This window comes from Chelonia mydas, chromosome 16, assembly GCF_015237465.2.
Source record: "Chelonia mydas isolate rCheMyd1 chromosome 16, rCheMyd1.pri.v2, whole genome shotgun sequence".
Lineage (NCBI taxonomy): Eukaryota > Metazoa > Chordata > Testudines > Cheloniidae > Chelonia > Chelonia mydas.
In genome coordinates, this window is record NC_057857.1 from 1,741,989 (window position 1) to 1,763,142 (window position 21,154).

At 45.3% G+C, this 21,154-nt stretch overlaps 1 protein-coding gene across 9 annotated transcripts in view; it reads left to right on the forward strand.

Annotated features, from left to right (window-relative positions):
• EXD3 (exonuclease 3'-5' domain containing 3) overlaps positions 1-21,154 on the forward strand; it is a 523,135-nt gene that overhangs the window by 168,202 nt on the left and 333,779 nt on the right. For all 9 annotated transcript variants that reach the window (XM_043530801.1, XM_043530804.1, XM_043530800.1 and 6 more), the window contains 2 exons: positions 6,285-6,358; positions 7,620-7,658. In XM_043530801.1, the coding sequence (XP_043386736.1) occupies positions 6,285-6,358; positions 7,620-7,658 (113 nt within the window). The remainder of the gene's footprint in view (positions 1-6,284; positions 6,359-7,619; positions 7,659-21,154) is intronic.

Sequence of the window (21,154 nt, forward strand, 5' to 3'; positions counted from 1 at the left end):
CAAATACCAGTGCAACTTTGTCTATGCCTGTGTGAATTCAGTATTAGGAGATGTGAGCCTCTCACACAAGGTCAGGAACTTTTACTTGGAAGTGATCACTGGCTTGTACACCCACCTTTTCCCACAAGGATACGAAATATAGTGTAAGCCAAATCACCACTCACTCTCTTCAGGTTGCTGAAGGAGAGTTGGGCTTCAAACATGCTGCTGGTCTGGGCCCTTCCCTTGTCATTTTCCCTGTTTTTCTAAAGAACTGTGTCTTTTCCCTTTGAAGTACAAGCTACTGCTGAAGATGACCCCTAAAGGGCCCTAGTTAATCTAGGGAGAAGACTCTGTGTGAGGGCTCTGGAGCAATCCAAAGGTCTCTTGGTTTCTGCACTCTGTTATGGCCAAACCCACCCTTCCCTTCTTGTTCTGAAGCAGAGTTTGCCACGTCGTCAGATGAGCCAGAAGCCCACGGTGTGGCACTCATTCTTTCGGCTCTCATCTAAGTGCTCACACTAGCATTGTGCCCCTGCCTTCTTGGGCGGCCCAGCTGGTGTCTGGACTACAAGTTTAATGGGATGGTCAAGAGCCTCCGAGAGTCTGTGGATTTTTGCTCCCTTTCCCCCATGGAGACTGCTTTTCCTATTTCCTGGAGCCATGGCATGAAATTATGTAAAATCAATGGGTCCTGGAAATTACAGTAAAAGCATATCCTATCCAGCTGCACTCTATGCCACTTCACCCTAATCTGCCTTAGGGACTCTTCTCATGAGAAAGTGCTATGGGTCTAAAACATTTCCCTCTTCCAAATAGACCATAGGAAATATCCCTCAGTACAGAAGATAAAGGCTTTAGTTCTCTTATTTCCTTATGTCCAAAGATTTCAATTCTGGGGAGCTGGTTCTCGTTTACACGAAGGCCCTTTAACATTGCAAGAGCAGTGTGAAGCGAGTTAGTGCAAATGAGAATCAGGCTTTTGCTGTAATGTAAAGACAGGGTTGAGTGGGACCTAACAGTGAATCAGAAGGAATGGGGTGCATTATCAGTTTTATACAGTCAATCACCAGATCTACAAAACTGAAGAGCTATCATCCCAAAAGACACCCTCAGACCATGTAACGCCAGTGCAGTGTGTGTGTATGTCTATTTCAAACCCTGTATGTAAAGAGGACATCACATTTGTTTTTGCTTTCTGGCTGTTAGTATTAGGCTTCCTCCCTACCAAATGATTAAGATGGGTGGAAGGGTGGAATTCCTGGTTTCACATGTCTGTCCCAAATGCGAAATGCAATCCAGACTAGATCCCATTATGGTGCTACTGCAAGATTTTGTAATAATACACATCCAGTGATATATGTTGAGGGAGGGAGTATTTATTAGAATCGTAGAGCGACAGGGTTAGAAGGGACCCCAAGGGTCATCTAGTCTAGCCCCCTGCCAAGATGCAAGATTTGCTTTGTGCTGGTGCGTAGAAACCTCAGCCATGCACCAGGCCCAGGACCGTACAAACACGTAATGAAAGAACGGCCCCTTCTCCAAAGTGCTTGCAACAGATTGTCTTATGCTATCTTGGAGAGGGAAGTGGGCTGGGACTCAGGAGATCTGAGTTCAATTCCCTGCTCTGTCATTGGTCTGTGTAACTATGGGCAGGTCACTTTACCTCTCTGTGTCTCAGTGTCTTCATTTGTAAAATAGGGATAATGATATTGACCTGCTTGGAAATTTGCTGATGAAAAGTGCTGTATAGCCGGGGGCAGCCATTTCAGACTCAATTCTGAGTGCCAGGGAGGAATTGATTGCAAATCTAAAGGCAATTTGGGTGAAAGTGATCGTGAAATTATAAGATGTCATGGTTCTCAAGAAAGGAAGGAGTGAGACCGGCAGAATAAGGACAATGGCCTTCAAAAAAAGCAGACTTCAACAAACTCCCAGAACTTGTAGGTAAGGTCCCATGGTGAGAAATTCTGAGGGAAAAGGGTGTTTGGGAGACCTGGCAGTTTTTCAAGAAGATAGTATCAAAAGCACAGCTACAAACTATCCTTGTGGAAAGGAAAGATAGTAAGAATAGTAAGAGGCTAATATGACTCCATCAGGGGCTCTATAATGTCCTGAAAATCAAAAAGGAATCCTACAAAATGTGGAAAGGTAGACACGTTGGTAAGGAGGAGTACAAAAGAGTAGCACAAGCAGGCAGGGACAAAATCAGAAAGGCTAAGGCACAGCAGGAGACATAAAAAGCAATAAGAAGAGGTTCTTTAAATACATGAGGAGCAAGAAAAAGATTAAATAAAGTGTAGGTCCTCTAGTGAGTGGGGAAGGAGAGCTAGTAACTGGTGAGATCAAGAAGGCTGAGGTATTTAATGCCAGTTTTGCTTCTGTCTTCACCAAAAAGATTGTGGCTCACCAGATACTCAGCACACTTAATATTAACAACAAGGGGGAAGGAACACAAGCCAAAATAGGGAAAGAACAAATTAAAGAATATTTAGATACGTTAGATATATTCAAGTCGGCAAGGTCTGATCAAATTCATCCTAGGGTACTTAAGCTGAATCTGAATCTCAGAACCATTAGCAATTATTTTCGAGAACTTCTGGTCAGCAGGTGTATGTCCCAGAGGACTGGAGAAGGGAAAACACAGCACCTCTCTTTAAAAGGGGTAACAAACAGGACCCAGTGAATTATAGACCAGTCAGCCTAAAGTTGCTAGAACAAATTATCTATCAATCAATCAATCAATTTGTAAGCACCTGGAGGATAATAGGATTATAAGGAATAGCCAGCATAATTTTGTCAAGAAGAAATCACGCTAAACCAACCCAATTGCCTTCTTTGTCAGGGTTACTCGCTGTGAGTAACGGGGAAGCAGATGATGTGCTATATCTTGATTTTAGGAAGACTTGTGACAGAGTCCCACATGACTAGGGCCCTACCAATTTCACAGCCATGAAGAACGCATCACGGACCGTGAAATCTGGTCTCCCCTCATGAAATCTGGTGCTTTGTGTGCTTTACCCTATACCAGCAGCTCTCAACCAGGGGTCTGCAAGCCTTTTCGGGGGGGCCGCGGGGTCCCGTGGCTGAAACCCGGTGCCCTGAGCCCTAGGCACCTCCTATGGGGCTAAAGTCAGGAGCCCCGGCACCCTCTTGCAGGGCTGAAGCTGGGCGTGGTGCAAGGCTGAAGCTGCTCCCCCACCCACCAAAGCCAGGAGCGGTGCGGTGCTGAAGCCGGGAGCCCCAGCGTCCCCCACTCCCTACTGAAGCTGGGATCCATGTGGGACTGAAGCTCTAAGCCCTGGTGCTCCCCGCAGGCAGAAGCTGTGAGCCCATGGGCAGAGCTAGCAGGGAACAAGGGTATTGGACCCCCCGACTGCAGTGCCTTTCCGAGAGTGGGGCAGTCTGGGAGCTGTTCCATCCCCCTGCACGTTCTCCTCTCCCCCAGGCCTCCTCAGGCCCTGCCTTCTGGCCGGGTTGTAGGTGGGAAGTCAGAGCCAGGCAGTGCAGGGTAGCTGCTCCTCTGGCTGGTGGTGCCATGGAGTGGGCAGCCATGGCATTCCCCCGTCTGTTGCTGGTGCCCGGGGTTGCGGCTGCTCCTCAGCTTCCAGCCCTCTTTGACTGCTCACGCAGCCGGTAAGAGCTGCCTGGATGAGGGGACCCAGCTCTGGGGCCAGCAGAGCCCTTGGGGAGCAGCCACCACAGGGGGAGCCCTCCTGGCACACAGCCCCTAGCTATCCTTCTCCCTGCAACCTAATCTACCCCCCTTGCCCGTACGCAGCCCCTAGCTACCCCTGCTTGTACATAGTCCCTAGCTACCCCCTGTCCGCACCCTGAGCTACCCCCTGCCCGCACACAGCCCCTAGCTACCCCCATCTGCACCCTGAGCTGCCCCCCTGTCCCCCTCCCTGCATCCTGAGCTATCCCCTCCCTACAACCTGATCTCTCCCCCTGCCCACACACAGCCCCTAGCTACCCCCTCCCTGCATCCTGAGCGGTTTTCAAAGTTTTTGAGCTGAGTCATATTTTTTGGTTGCGGCCCCCCCACAACCCAGACAGGTGGGTGGTCTGCTGCGGTGAGTCGGGGGTGGAGGTGGTGCTCCCGCCCTGAATCCCGCTGTGCGGAGCTGGCCTGAGCCTCCCCAGTCCTTGCGCCCCCCCAAATAGAAGTCAAACTGCCTATGCCCAAGGGTCATCCTCTCGGCCCAGAGCCCCGAGTTCAACCACCCTGGGCCCCAGAGTTTTTATAGCATGTTGAAAAAGGTTGAGGACCCCTGCCCCATGTTATACAGATTTCATTGGGGAGACCAGCGTTTCTGAAATTGGGGGTCTTGACCCAAAAGGGAGTTGCAAGCTTGGTCACAAGGTTATTTTAGGGGGTCACAGTATTTTCACCCTTACGTCTGTGCTGCCTTCAGAGCTGGGAAGCTGGAGAGCGGTGGCTGCTGGCCAGGCACCCAGCTCCGAAGGCAGCACCTCACCACCAGCAGCGGCGCAGAAGCAAGGGTGGCAACACCTTACCAGGCCACTCTCACTTCTGCGCTGCTCCTGGCGGTGGCTCTGCCTTCAGAGCTGGGCTCCCGGCCAGCAGCTGCCGCTCTCCAGCTGCCCAGCGCTGAAGTCAGCGCTGCCGCCTGCAGTAGCGCAGAAGTACGGGTAGCAGAACCGCAACCCCCCCACAATAACCTTGCGACCCCCCACCCCCCCCAACTCCTTTTTGGGCCAAGATCCCTACAATTACAACACCGTGACATTTCAGTAACTAATATCATGAAATTTATGATTTTGAAAATCCTATGACGGGGTGAAAGTAAGTCTAGGGACTTACCAGGACGGGGCTGGGCTGGGGCCGGCTCTGGCCCCCGGAAGGGGTGGTGCTGGGGGAGGTCAGAGCCAGCCCTGGCCCAACCTGTACCGGCAAGTGCCTCCTTCCCCCTCCCTGGGGTAACAGCAGCAGCCGGGGCCTCTGGCAGCGGTTTAAAGGGCCCTGGGTGGTAGCGGTGACTGGAGCCCTGGGCCCTTTAAATCATCCCCAGAGCCCCGCCGCCACTTCCCCAGGACTCCGGCAGTAGGCCTCTGGGGAAGGGGCTCCGGCCACCACTACCGCCCTGGGCCCTTTAAATTGTCCCCGGAGCCTGCCGGAGACCTGGGGACGATTTAAAGGGCCCAGGGCTTGGCTGCCACTACTGCCCTGGGCCCTTTAAATCGCCGCCCCAGCCCGGCCACTGCTACCCCAGGGCTCCGGCAGCAGGGCTCTGGCAGCAATTTAAAGGGCCGGGGACTCCAGCCACTGCTGGGAGCTGCAGGCCCTTTCAGTTGCGCCTGGGGAAGCCGATCCACCCCGGTACGGCGCACCGGCTCTTGCCGGCTTACTTTCACCTCTGAGTGCAGCCGAGTTCAAAACAGTGAGCAGAGCGGTCACAGTGGGCATTGTGGGATACTGGGTGAGGCCAGTTCTGGTGATATAATGAATGGCAGCGTTTACGCTGATGTTTTGTCGCTTTAACTTTGCTGCAAAAAGTTCAATGCCTCTCGTTGAGGTGATTTTATTTTTTCAGTAAAAACTGCCTTTTGTTGACAAAAACTGTGTAGGGTAGGCAATGCCCAAGTCACATTTTCAAGGTGACTTATGACCTTAAATCTCATTGAAAGTCCATGGGATCTAGGTTCCTAAGTCATTTGGGCGCTTTTGAAAATGTACCCCTTGTCTTTACTCTTGCATTAGCTTGTTTTTGCTCCTGGAACATCTTGGTGCATCAAAAATGTGTGTAGTCCGTCTCTTGAAAATCTGTGACTTTCTGCTTGGGATGTTGGTAATTCTGTTTTCTTTGAATTTGTTCTTTGAATCTGCTCCACAGTGTTTAAATTCTTGCACATTTTCCTCTATATTGGAACGTGTCCTGGATATTTAGGATATATGTTATGTCCAGTGCATATATCGCTAAGGCTTAAATGATTTTTCTCACCACCCCCTCAAAAAAAAAAAAAAAGAAAGAAAAAGAGAGAGAGAAGCAGCAGCAACAGAAAACTGCCTATTGTAGCACATGCCAAATTGCAAAATATATTTATGGGCTTGTTTACACTACAAATACTAATCTGGTTTTTAAACACAGTTAGCAGTGTTAATATAGGCAAGGCCAGGATGCTTCTGGCCCTCTTTGTTTCAGGTTTGGATAGCGTCTTTCTGTGTTTGCATCATTTAAAGTGATATTTATATCAGGGGAGGAAAAAAGTACTATCTAGAAAAGAACGCTTCAAGGAAGTTCAGAAGTTGTGTTGACTTAAAGGCCTTTCTTTCGTTTCAGTTCTCTGTCCGAATGTCATAAATCAGCGACACCTAGGCTCTCTGAAATATCTCTTCTACAAGAGGTTTGTTGAGGTATGTTTGTACAATGTGTGTATGGATTTATTTTTGTTGTGATTTGAACGATATAATAGAGATGCTGGAAATATGAGGTTGGTATGGAAGCGAAGTGTAGTCATGCTGTAGTGATACAGAAAGGCATTGAGACTCAGAAATCTCTGTTACGAGTGCTTGGACTGAGATATTATAGAGTGATACATCTAGTTCAGAATTACGAGTATATTTTATTATACTATTATGTTTATGATAGGGACCATTCCTGCAAGTCATTGAATGCTGTCCACTCCCGCTGACTTCAGTGGCAGTTGAGGGTGTTCAGTAAACTGCAAGAGGTGCTCTCACAATCAACATTTTGGGTCTCAAGGAGGACAGAGTTGATCCACTGTGTTTGGCAGTGTAATCATCCTAAGTACATTAACAAAGACAAAGCTGGTGTTCAGGGGAAGGGTACCTTCCATTTGTCCTATTCCAAGCTCATTAATTCCCTGAATAGAAGCACACTCATGTTTTAGAGGGCCGCTTCTCCATGTGACCAATGTGAACTTTTTTTCCAGTATTCAGTTGCTCAACAGCAGCCTGAATAGGCCTGGAGGCTTCTCCTGTTTTTCTGGGAGATCGCACTGGGTGTGCTAAGAGCATCATGAAATTTAAGTATTCTGTTACATTAGACACTGTTGCTTTACTGAGTTCAGCAATGTCTCAGTTTTCAGCAGTCCTACCTAGCTGTGCAGTTGGAAGTTATCTGTAGTTTCACACCCACTACAAAGTAGGTCTGGTTGGATTATCTCTATTTTATAATGTATATGAGGAGCTGCACTATGATCTGGATAGGATTCTGTGTGACCTTCATATTGTAAGCGCAGATTGAGGTTTGGATAATAGTCTTGTGCTGTACTCCAACATTCTCTGAATTAACGAATCATAGAATATCAGGGTTGGAAGGGACCTCAGGAGGTCATCTAGTCCAACCCCCTGCTCAAAGCAGGACCAATCCCCAACTAAATCATCCCAGCCAGGGCTTTGTCAAGCCTGACCTTAAAAATATCTAAGGAAGGAGATTCCACCACCTCCCTAGGTAACCCATTCCCAGTGTTTCACCACCCTTCTAGTGAAAAAGTTTTTCTTAATATCCAACCTAATTTTCCTAATATCCAACCTAATCTAAGCAATATTTTTCTAATGTGCTCTTCATGATAATATATGAGAACCCAGAGATTTTCAGTGCATACCAGATGTTTTAAAAACATATTTTAGAGATTTTTTTGTGTCTTTTCAGAAAACCATGACTCAGGAGAATTGGGCCGATCATGTTCAGGTGCGTGTGAAATGCTCCCTTACCACTTTTTTTAGGGTTTCTTTGTGTGGACCTCATTTTAAGACCATTTAAAAATATCCCACTCTGGTGTTAAAAGAATTTACTATATGTTACACTATTACAGCTTTTTAGCTTGGTCAGAACTTACCTACACACGGCATAATTGTGTGTGTAGAGGGGTACGTATGTGTCTATGATTACAGCATTGGCTTTAAAAGACTTGCCATTTTTACGTAGGGTAAATAGGTAAGATTACTGTGGTCTTCTCTTGTGATTCTCTGTATTTACTGTAGGAAACACGTTGAACACTGCAAATACTGAGGTTATTTAGTTACAAATATTTATTAAATTATGTAAGACAACTGTCAAGGGCCACCAGTAAACATAGTCAGAAAATCATCTTCTTTGTCCTGAGAATTTTCAGCAGGTTTACTATATAAATGTAAGGTATTTATGGTTTCTGGGTCTCATAGTACAGTAGATAGTAATGATTCATTAGTGTTGATGTACCATTATATGGATTTGTTCGCACTGATACAAAACTAATTAACAGTATTGAATATGGCTTCTCTTGGAGTGTAAACAGGAGAGTTCAGAGACACATTTTGACATAATATTGTAATTAAATATATATGTAATAATGAAATGCTAGGAAATTCTGTGATGAAAAACCACTACTCGTGTGATTTCTGATGTCCACAAAACATCCCTAAGGAAGTACAACTTTGCATTCACTGCTCTCTCTTATTCTCCAAGAGAAATCCTATAATCTCTCTCTCTCTTGCTGTAAGAGTCCTGCTGTCATTAAGAAGCTGTGGCTGTGCTAGCTAGGGTTTCCCTTAAAAATCCCACCTAAATTATCAGCATTGTCCTGGGTTGTGCCAGAGGCAGATACTTATGGGTAAAAATAACAAGGAGTCCGGTGGCACCTTAAAGTCTATTTGGGCATAAGCTTTCATAAACTTCAGATGCATTTGAAGAAGTGGGTTTTTTACCCACAAAAGTGCATGCCCAAATAAATGTTAGTCTTTAAGGTGCCACCGGACTCCTTGTTGTTTTTGTGGATACAGACTAACACAGCTACCCCCTGGTACTTATGGGTGTAGACCTCAGGCAGCTAAAAGACTTCTCTGATTTGGTTGGACAGTTGAAGGGAACAGGTTGCCAGCCACTTAACAGGCTTTTAGCACCAGTAGGATAGCTGTATGTTTGTTCACCATTTTCCTTCTCATGTTTAACTCCTTCCTTCCAGGGGTTGGCTCTTTTCGCTTATAGAGAAGCAGGAGAGGGGAGGATCCAGAGGGAGGGAGGAGGGGGGATATAGTGCCTTTTGCCTTTTACACAGGGCTTTCTTTCTTCTTCAGGATCAGAGACAGGACAAAGCAAACAGGTCAGCATCCCGCCTTGTCAACTGTTAAACATTGCCGGTGTGTCTAAGAATACCGGTGTAGACTGTTGTCCATAGGCTTGAGAAGGTCTTTTAGCATAACTAGTGCCATCTCTACATGAGCGCTGACATGGAAAATAATTAGCGGGTGCTCAGCACCCACTAGCAGCCAAGCTCCCTCCTCCCCCCAGCGCCTCCTGCAAACCGGTGGCCACTCCTCCCCCTCCCTCCCAGTGTCTTCTGCATGCCACAGCTGTTCTGCAGAAGGTGCTGGGAGGAGCCGGGATGGGGCATACTTGGGGGAAGGGGTGAGAAGAGGTGAGGCAGAGCGGGGGTGGGGCCTGGGGGAAGGGGTGGGGTGGGACTTGGGGTGAAGGGGGGGCAGGAAAAGGCGGGGTGGGGGCTTGGTGGAAGTGGTGGAGTAGGGGCGGGCCTGGGGCAGAGGAGGGGTCGAGCACATCCGCTGTGTAGAGAGGGAGTCAGTGCCTATGCATCTCTAGGTCTGTAACCAGATTATGAGGGGTCTAAAGATGTGGTAGATGGAAAGGAGCTGCTGGAGTTTTCCTGCCTCTGCCACCTCAGGCCTTGTCTACACTACACAGTTTTGTCGACAAAAGTCAGGTTTTGTTGACAAAACTGTGGAAGTCTATACACAACAATGCTCCCCCTGCTGATTTAACTCTCCTGCTATGCTGACATAATAAAACCACCTGGATGAGCAGCATAGAGCTTTTTGCAACAAAATTAGTGTGATGCAGTGTCATTGTAGACAATGTGCTTGCTTGTGTCATCTTAAGTGGCCTCCTGGAGGTGTTCCACAATGCCCATCATGACCACTCTTGTCAGCAGTTCCTACTCTGCTGCCCTGCAGCTAGGTACACAGGCATGCACCCCCTTCCTTTAAAACCCTAGGAATTTTTGAAATTCCTCTTCATGGTTGCTCGGGGTGGACAGCTCACATGCATCTTCCCAGCTGACCATGCCAGCTTTCCGCAGCAAATGTGATCCCGCCTGGAGTACACTGGTGTTGCTGGACCTGTTGGGTCTGTGGGAAGAGGAGACTATCTCTGATCCAGCTGTAGGAAGTTGACACCTGTGAGCAGATTGCTCGTGGCATGGCATGCAAGAGACATGCAGCAGTGCCATGCTAAGTTCAAGGGGTTGAGGTAGGTGTATCAGAAGGCAAGGGAGACCAACTGTCCCTCTGGCTTGGTGCTGAAAACATGCTGCTTCTACAAGGAGCTGCATGCAATCCTTGGCAGTGACCCCACCTCCACCACCAAGAGCCCTGTGGATACTTTCTGGGGACTGGAGGCAGCGGCCAGCAGAGTCAATCCCGTGGACGAGGAGGTTGAGTTAGAGAAGGATGTGCAAAAAGCAACAGGCTCGTCTGGTGATGTGGCAAGCCAGGACCTCTTTTTAACTCCAGACGGGTCTAGCTAGTTCCAGCAGTCTGGCTCTGACATGCCTGAAGCAGGAGAGGGAGCTCTGGTAAGTACTCATTTTTCTTTGGTACTGCACGATGACATGAAGTAGAGGAGTCCTTTATTTTGTTACATGGTGCATGTGGGATTGAAATTAACAACACTAGATATTGTTTGCATCTGCTTTGCATTCCCCTGTGCAGCTATCCAGTGGAGGCCCTATGGAAAAGTTTGTTAATGCACACCAAGATCTCTTGGAAATTCTGCACAGAGATCTCTTGGAAACTTTCCTGCAGGTACTCTGCAATCCTCTGCCGAAGGTTCCTTGGCAGAGCTGCTGTGTTTCTTCCCCCGTTGTAGGAAACTTTGCTGCGCCAATCAGCAATTACTTCTGCAGGAACCAAAGCAGCACACAGGCAAGCAGCATGCGGACCTGGTCTGAAGCTGCACACATGTAGGAGATGCACCCTTGCATCTTTGATTACCCTCAGTAGTGTGATTTCAGCTTCGATCACCCCTGCCTGTGGAAAATGGTGTCACTATTCAGAATAATGTCCCTAGGCGCTTGTACGGATCCCCTTCTGAAACCATCCAGACCCTTTGTCCCACCTTCTCTCCCTCGCAGCCAGGGAGGACTCACCATGTTTAGTTCTCAAGCTGTGCTTCATGCTTGCCAAGGGAAAATGAGACAGAAGTGTGTGTAACTTTTATGATTCAAGACTCTGAGTGCACATGCAATACTGACTCTGTGTATTGTTTCCTTTGCTTCTGCAGATGTGCCGTTGAGGGCCAGCTCCTACACACCAGCGGAATGCCTCTGTCAGATAAGGAGGCGAACAAGGAGGAGTAAGGAGGACATGTTTTGAGAAGTGCTGCAATTGTCTGATCAGGCTGATAGCAAGCACAGAGCATGGAGATAGACAATAAATGAAAAACTAGAAATAGATAGCCAGGAGAAGAGACAGGGGCAAGAGCAGATAATTGAGGGCCAGGAGCAGACAATACAACTCATAGAGGACCAATCACAGATGCTCAGGTCCCTGATTGTGCTGCAGTTAGAACACATGCATGCTCGACTCCCCCTATAGCCCTTACAGAATTGCTTTCCATACCTTCCCCAAACTCCCCACACACATTCCTCACATGTTCCCGGCCCATCTCAGTATCCCTGGCACTCCACCCCAGGGACATTTGCCATAACGACAACTGGACTTACACACAGCTGTGAGATCCTCATTTCAGAGAGTGCTGCTCACTGTCATGTCCCTTGTAAGAAATGTTAATCTGTGTATTGCTGTTTAATAAAAATTTAGTCTTACAAAGACAATGATTCTTTATTTTTGACCTACACGCGGTTTCAGCAGAAATTCATACACAGTGGCAATCAGCACATTTTCAGACTACAATTAATGCTCAGGCAGGAATCATTACAAACGTCATTCAGGGTGGCAAGTAAACAGTGCCTGGCTGCATGCATTACAGCAAGACACATTACTGTCAAAATGCTGCTTCAAAACCTCCCTGATTTGAATAGCTTTCCGTTTAGCCTCCCTATTAGCCCTGGTGTCTGGGTGCTTAAAATCAGCTGCCAGGTGAAACACATCAGTGTTCCACCCCTGGGGAAACTTTTCCCCCTTGACTTCACAAATATTATGCAGAGCACAGCTGGCTGCTATGACCATGGGAATATTTTCCTCATTGAGGTTTAACCTTCCAAAAAGGCAGCACCAGCAACCCTTTAATCTGCCAAACGCACATTCTATAGTCATTCTGCACCTGCTGAGCCTGTTGCTGAAGTGCTCCTTGCTGCTGTCAGAGTTTCTGGGTGTGAGGCTTGATGAGCCATGGGAGTAAGGGGTAGGCTGGGTCTCTCAGGATCACTGTGGGCATTTCCACATCCCCTAGTGGAATCTTCTGGTCTGGAAAGAAAGTCCCTGCATGCAGCTTTCTGTATAGGCCGATGTTCCTGAAGATGCATGCGTCAAGCACCTTCCCTGACCACCCCGCATTGATGTCAGTGAAATGACCACGGTGATCCACTAGCGCCTGCAATATCAGAGAGAAGGATCCCTTTCTGTTGATGTACTCTGTCACAACATGGCCTGGGGCCAAAATTGGGATATGCATTCCATCTATATCCTTGCCGCAGTTAGGGAATCCCATTGCCGCAAACTCATCTGCTATTTCCTGCACATTGCCCAAAGTCACAGTCCTTTGCAGCAGAAGGCGATTAATGGCCATGCACACTTGCATCACCACAACTGTCCACAGTGGACTTCCCAACTCCAATCTGATTCACAACTGACCAGTAGCAGTCTGGAGTTGCCAGCTTCCACAGTGATTGCCACTCGCTTTCCCCCATTAGGGCAGCTCTCATTTTGGTGTCCATGTGCTGCAGTGCAGGCATGAGCTCCGCACACAGTTCAAGGAAGGTGGCTTTGTGCATATGAAAGTTCTGCAGCCATTGCTTGCCATCCCGGACCTGCATCACAATCCCACCACTCAGTGCTTGTTTTGAGAGCCCGATAGCGACGGTCCAATGTGTGTAGTTGCTCCGTGAATGCCAACATCAGTCTTGAATTGTTTCTTTCCATGGCACACAGCAGGGTAGGAACCACAGATTCCTGTTCAGATTCACAGCTCATGAAATACTGCAGGATCAGCTATGTTGTGTTCATAATGCTTATCACAAGACTGGTGAACAGTGCAGGATCTGTGCTTTCAGGCAGAGATGGCAGGCACAAAGTTTACAGGGGTAGCTGAAAAATGTTATGAAATGTAGTTGGAGGCCCTTTGAATTATGGGATGGAGAAAACTGCCTCATGAGGTGGTGATCCCACCCCCATGATGCACGGCAATGCATTCTCAGAATTCCTCGTGGAAGAAAGTGGCGATTTGAATAGTGGGATAGCTACCAACGGTGCGCTGCTCATTCTGTTGGTGCTAGAGCACCAACTGTGGACATGCTCCGCCGACACAAAGGGAGCGCTGTGTGAACATGCACAAGTGATGTAATTACAGCAGTTTATGATAGTCGATATAACTTAGGTTGGCTTAACTCTATAGTGTAGACATGGCCTCAGTGACCTTATCTTGTAATGCCCTCAGTCAGCAAGGTATGTAAGCATGCGCCTAATTTTAAACGTGTGAGTATTCCTGTCATAAATATAAAGGGAAGGGTAACAACTTTTATGTATGCAATAACATCAAATCCCTCCTGGCCAAAGGTACAAAATCACTTACCTATAAGGGGTTAGTCAGTTCCATCAACCTAGTTGGCACCTGACCAAAAAAAAAACAATAAAAAAAATACTTTCAAATCTGGGGGGAAAAAATCTGTTTGTGTTTTTGTTGTTGTGTGCCCTCTCAAACAAACAAACAAACAAAAAAATGGCAAAAAAACCATCTCCTAAAAAAAATCCTAAAATAATACATCTAAAATTACAAAATTGTAAGTAATAGCAAGAAAATGCATTAAAGTATCTTTTGTTTTAGCTTGTAAATTTTCCGTATGCTAAAAAAAAGGTTTATTCCTGTTTTGTAACTTTAAAGTTAAGCCTAAAAAAAATCCTCTGTGTGTTAAATCTGTTTATTACCCTGTAAAATTACCTTCCATCCTAATTTACAAAGGTGCTTCTTTTACTTATTTTTTTTAATAAAAAAGTTTTTCTTTTAAAAACTTAATTGATTTTAGTGTCCTAAAAATAAAGGGTCTGGTCTGTACTTTTATTAAAGGCAATTGGTTAGTATATTATTCTCAAGCCTCCCCAAAAAAGGGGGTAAAGGGGCTTGGAAAAATATTTAAAAAAACCAGGAACTCCAAGTGGCCCTTTTCCCTAAATGTTGTCTAAATCACTTGGTGGTGGTAGCAATACTGTCCAAAAACAAAAACAGATGTGTGCCTTAAAATTTTTTTAACCTAAGTTGGTAAAAATAAACATAGGGGTCTTTCATGCGTGTCCCCACATCTGTACCCCAGAGTTCAAAGTAAAAAAAGAAACCCTAACAGTTCCCCTTTACTTCAATGGACCTACTCAGATGCTGAAAGTTAGACACATGCTCAAATACCTTGCCAAATCAGAGCCTGATGAAAGATTAGCAATGGGTTGGTAATCGTCATCTTGGCAAAAACCTCTGAATTCACATTTGTATTTGAAATGGAGGTATCTTCAGTGATACTTGATAAACCCGATATTATTCATGTCTTTGTTTCCATTATCTAACATTGACATATAGAAAAAGATTGGTATAAAATAACAAAATGTATCAGCCAGTTCATGGAGAATGAGTGCATTATATATACAGTCACATTGAAGGATTGTACCTACTCCAGGAGCTGAGACACCTACCAATGCCATAGCAGATTCTGTCTCTGTACATCAAGAGTTAAATAAGGCCTCACTAAATGATGAATGTAGCCAGGAGTTTCTTTGTATGTCTCTAAACTAGAGGATATGCAAACGCTGGACTGTCTGAATCTAGAAGGAAAAGTGTGCATTGGTTTCTGCAGCCAATTTATATCTTTCTAACAACTAAATAATAATCACAGCAGTTCTGCTTAACCGTGCCTGTTATCAGCCCTGACTCTTATGGTTATCAGTGATTACTGTCTTTGGCATCACATTAAAGAAATTAGAGTGTGTACCCGTACTTCTGAAGGGAAACCTAAATAATCCCACATGTAGATATGCTTCTGCTTCACAATGCCAAAAAGGTGACTGCACTGGCAAAACTGGACAGTCTCTATGCAAAAGAATAAATGGACACAAATCAGACATCAAGAATTATAACATTCAAAAACCAGTCGGAGAACACTTCAACCTCCCTGGACACTCTATTACAGACCTAAAAGTCGCAATTATTCAACAAAAAAACTTCAAAAACAGACTCCAGCAAGAAGCAGAAGAACTGGAATTAATCTGCAAACTGGACACCATTAAATTAGGCTTTAATAAAGACTGGGAATGGATGAGTCATTACACTAACTAAAAACTATTTCCCCATGCTAATTTTCCCCCTACTGTAACTCACACCTTCTTGTCAACTGTTTGAAATGGGCCATCCTGATTATCACTACAAAAGCTTTTTTTCTCCTGCTGATAATTGCCGACCTTAATCAATTAGTCTCGTTAAGAGTTGGTATGGCAACCCCTATTTTTTTCAAGTTCTCTGTATATCTATCTATCTTCCTACTGTATTTTCCATTGCATGCATCTGATGAAGTGGGCTTTAGCTCACGAAAGTTTATGCTCAAATAAATTTGTTAGTCTCTAAGGTGCCACAAGTCCTCCTTGTTCTTTCTGCTAATACAGACTAACACGGCTACCACTCTGAAACCTGCACTAAAAAAGGAAAGGTCAAAGCGGCAATGTGCTCCATGCATGTTTCAGAAATCCTGTTTTCTGTATTGTTATTCTTGGGAGATTTTTCAGCACAAACTCAATAGTTGTCACTGGCCCCTTCTAAACATTGGGGTTTTGACTAAATGAATTTTTTCACACAAAGTATCTGCTTTCCATGTGTGATACAGCAGGGCCAGAGAGCAGCAGGAGAGTGGTAGATGGGAGGTGCATAAACCCTAGGATGATCAAGGCCTTATTCCCTGTAGACTAGGGAAAGGTTACTATGGGGTAATTGGAGCCAATTAAGGCCCCGCCCAAGACCTAATAAGAAAAACCCTGCTTCAGTCAGACAGAGTGGGAAGGAGAGCTGACTAGAGTTTGGGGGAGTATTGCTGTTAACCAGAGTACCAGGGGAAGGGAAACCCTGTCCGGGAAGGGAAACCCTGCCCAAGCAAGGCAGAGGGACTCCTCCAGCACAGAGGACTGAGGGAAACCCTACCCAAGTGGAGAGAGGATAAGCAGCCCGCAAAGCTGAAGGGGCTGGCACCAGGCGTAGGAGAGCGGACCTGGGCCCCTTCCCTGCTTCCCTCTCTCCCACCGGGGCACTAGCGGAGCCCACAATGCCCAAGAATAGGGGCAAGGGGCGGCGCCCTGACCCACCACACCAAGAAAAAGTACGGGACCCACGACAGTAGCATCGGCCATTTGCCACTCATGGAAAATTTTGACTTTTTGTTGAAAAACAACAGGCACAGACTGAAAATGTATATGTGAGAGCGCTGCTGCGGTGCTACATGGGAGGTGCAGTTCAGGTGCCTCCTCTGCAGGGGTCAGGCTCCACAACCTGATGGCATCTCTCATGACGCACTGAGCAGCGCAGCGAGGGGGAGACTTTGCATAGCAGGCGATACAGTCCAGACAAAGAGCCTACAGGAGCATTAGGGCATGAGGCATCTGGACTATGACTCCCAAGAGGCACCACAGCGATATTTCTGAATTAAAATTTTCAGGTGAAAATTTTCAATTGTCAACAAAAAATTTTTGCATTTTGATTTTTCGCTGAGAAGCTGAAAGTTTCCATGGGGTTAAAAACCATTTTTTGAGCAGATCGAAGCAACAACCATGATCTAAACTGAGAGTCAGAACCTTGGAGCTCCCTGTCCTCATGGTGCCGGCAATATATCACATTTGTGTGGCCAGATGACATAATGTTTCTACGCTGAGTAGTTGAATTAGGTTTATGTTCAGCCAAAAAGGCACGATAGAGCTTCGTGTATCTGCCCGCTGGTTGAATCAAATATGTGACATTTGCAGCCTCTACTGAAGGCAGGGAACATGTGGTTAATTGGGAAGGACAGATACATCCTCCCTTACCTTCCCCGTGCGTAGATGCCTGGAGAGTGCAGGGAGGGGGAAGAAGTGCTGCTTTTGGTCAAGAGGAATGCCAGCTGCGTTGCTGTGCGTCAGCTTGCCTTACTGCTTCACAAGTAGCATAGAAAAGGACAGGAGAGAAAAATTGTTTCTATCTTTACAAATAGATGGTAAGGTGTGCTTTGATGGAGGATAGGCAGGAAAAAAACAGAACAAAGTCCAGTTGCCCGGGTTATTGTCCCCAGTCCCCTTCGGAAATAGAGCCGGATTGAAGGCTGGTTGGTTTTTCTTCCCTTTGGCTTAAGGAAGGGTACACACAGCGTGCTTAACAGTTTTTTAAAAAATCACTTTGATCAAATGTGTATGACAGAGGGAATCAGATTTCTTTTGGCCCAATCCTCTAATTTGTCCTCTAATTTTGGTGGATGATAGGTGAGCTAGAGCCATGGACCCTGATGTTTCCCACCCAAGAGGAGTGTCTCAGAAGCATGCTATGGAAAATTACTTTGCTGAGGTCTGAAAACATGGACTATATTTTTCAGCCATTTTACTAACTTTAAAAAGTGAACACATTAAAAACCTATTAAAATATTGTATAAACTGAAGGCATAATAGAAGGCTGTGTGATAAAGGACACTTTCACTTATTAGGGATGAGTACTTCATTGTGCCACTCATGAATTGTGAAAAGTCATGGGTGACTTACAGAAATATGCTTGATATCACACTCTCCCAGTCTCATGTAGATTCATTATAGTTGGAGTGCTAACAATAACTAATTAAGCTTGACTAGGTGTTTCTCTTGTGTTCAGGGACCTATAACTTTTCACACCATTTCCCTCCATTGAATTAACTAGAACTGTGCCCGTTTATACCAGCTGTGAATTTGTCCAGGAGATGTTTGAGGCTTGGCTCTGCCCACCACTCAGTATTTTTGTTATGTGGAAGTTTGACTAAGAAAGTTGAGCTGTTTTAAGTCTGTGGAAAATGAAGGGGGAAGAAAATAAAAGCTGTCTCCCATCAAAACCTCAAAACCCTGTGTTTTGGTTTTTGTTTTTTTTTGCTGTTCTAGTACGTAAGCCAGTGGGTATAGAGGGAGGCTTGGCTGGGGACATAGGGCATTCCAGCAAAGAGTAGCTTGGGCTTGGCAGGGTTGTGAGCTCCGTAGAAGAGCTGTTCAGTGTGACTGTTTACGATGTGCATTGAATTGTTCCAGAGACTATAGGAGTGTGTGTGTGTGTATATCTAGATATGTGTAAAAGTATGTCATTTGCCCATTGATGAAATCCCTTCACCTGTGGGGTAGAATGGTGTAACTTTATAACAGTACACAGCAACACTACCTGTAACTAACAACAGCGTTGGATGCAGTTGAAACTAGTTAGTACATTTAATGTTGGCAGAATGTAATTGTCCAGTGGAACATAGCCAGGCTGTCAAGGTTGCAGATAGTGCCCTGGCATGTTTTATGACCTCAAGTGATCAGGGCCTTTTTACATTGTCCGAAAGATGTCCTGCACTAATTGCTGAAGAGGTGTCTTCATGGGAAAGGACATTCCCTCGTTTCTCAAAACTGAAACACCTGCAAAATTAATATTCAGACCATGAGCTGGCATTTCTAAATTATTTCACTGATTTATTAGGCACCCATTGTAAAGCTGTAGTTCATCATCCTTTCCTGTTTTAGTTTAGCTAATGTTTGGCGGCATTGTGTACTTTTAAGTTGGTAGGCACTGCTGTACTTCCTACCTCTGATTTGCAGACTACCCTAGTGTTATAGTAATGCACGCTGGACTCTGGAGCCAGCTGTTAGCTAGGTTCAGCTCTGGAAGAAGCTGCAGCTAATCAGGTCTCCTTTCCCAGCTGTGACAATGAGAGAATTTATTTATTTATTTAAAATGTCTGACCATGAAAATCGAACATGCTGAGCTCATAAGCCTTGTTCTCTGAGGGCCCTGGGGTCAGATGCTAGGATTTGCTGCAGTTATATAACTCTATTCCCACAAAAATTCTGGGCTTGTTACTAATGTGACTTTACAGTATAAGGTAACCACAAAATGTAAAACAAAACAGAACAGAACCAAAAAAACTACCCAGATCACCAAGATCTAGACCATATGAAATGCTATTCCAATAGAAGTCCTGAGATAACATGCAGAGATAGGCATGGACCACGTACCCTCCTTTATCTAAAACACACTTCAATGATTGTCAGAATTTGAGACCACAGGCTTAAATTTTCTTAGACTCTAACATTTCTTAGACTCTAATTATTTATCTGTTTGTCTTTCAAACATCAATAATACCCTGTATTTACAGCTCCAAAGCTCCCAAAGTCCTTTAGCTAAAGATCCTTTAAGCCGTTTTAATCCCAAAGGATCTACAGGGATCTCTTCATCCTCCATTGAAATTTAGCTATCCCTGGAGTTAAAATGCAACAGCCAGTCTGCGCCAGGACAACAACCCACAGTGGTTTCAGGATACGAAGTGAAGAAGAATCCTGTTGAAACTCTGAGGGGAATTGAAATAGGCAGAAAGTTATTACTTAAGTTGTTTGGCCATGATAACAGGCTAATACTCCTACTACTTGTCGGATCTTTAATGAGCACAAGAGGTCACAGGCTTAGTTATAAACATGCTCCATTTGGGCTTCTGACTTCTGTCAGCCACTTTAGTTGATCTGAATTCCCTCTGATGTACTGCAAGGAACTGAGGATCTACAAGGCATTAAGCAAAGTACAGTGTCATTCAAGGAATAGTTACCAACTGATATATCAATGTCTTTCTGTACCTGTCTGTCTAGCGAATCTATTTTTACTATATATTTGAGTGAACTATTTACCTAGAGATATGGTAGATTCTCCATCACTTGAAGATGGTGTCTTCCTGAAAGGTAGATTAGATCATCAGAATGGTCTCTTGTGACCTTAAAATAAATGGAGTAGATCCTCCACTGGTGTAAATTGTCATAGCTCCACCAGAGGAACGGTGACAGTTTATACCAGCTGTAGATCTGCACTTAGGAATCTATGTAGCTGTGACTATAGTGTGTCTATGTGTATGTGACAGCTGTCAGTCACCTTTGACTCCTTGCATACACTCTGCCTGTTAAACAGTCTGCACCAGAGCTGCTTCTAACATTCCAAAACTTGGAGCGGCTTTTAAACAGCTGCCATGTTTACAAAACATGAAAAAGCGGGTTTTCTTTCTCACTCTCCCCTGGCTTGGGGAGTTGCAGAATGGGCAATATTCAGTCCTGGATCCGTGACAGATTTAAAGTCCAAAATCTCATGAACCTAGGAATGAGGTCATTGCTCTGTACCAGTTGAGAGCTGGCAGTGTCTTCCCTCTCCCAGGGCTGTGTTTCAAATTTTCCCTCGCTGCTGCTACTACGCCTTTCATCATTCTGCTTCCCGCCTTTCATGTCTGCCTTGTGACACTATCAGGAACTGACCGGAAGCCCAGTAGTGGAGGAAGTGTGGAAGAAGTAACAATCATGAAGAGCTCTCTGCTTTTGTTTGTTGCCTCTCATGTACACATTACTTAGGATCACAGAACTTTGGAGAGAGTGTGTAGTTTGTAGATAGGTTCATTATGAAATATGAAGGCTCTCACAGAAGTTAGGGGAATGGAAGTAGCTGAAACATTGGTATTCTAGAGATTTCAGAAATAGTTTTTCTTTAATTTTTCCAGTTAAATTTGGTGAGTAGTTTAATTTCTTTATTTATAGCTGATATAACATCACAGACTTTGAAAACTGACCCAATTTGCTGAGAACAGTACCTGGGTCTGACCCAGAAAGCAGGTCTATCTGCATTTACTGGGGGATCAAGCACCACTTAATCTTTAATTACATTCTGCTTTCTATACTGACAGCAGTAAAATGTGCTTCCATATTAATAATGTTAGTGTTATTGGTCTGAAGGAAATTGGACCTTCTTATTCAACAAACCTGAAGCTGTTTGGGGGGAAA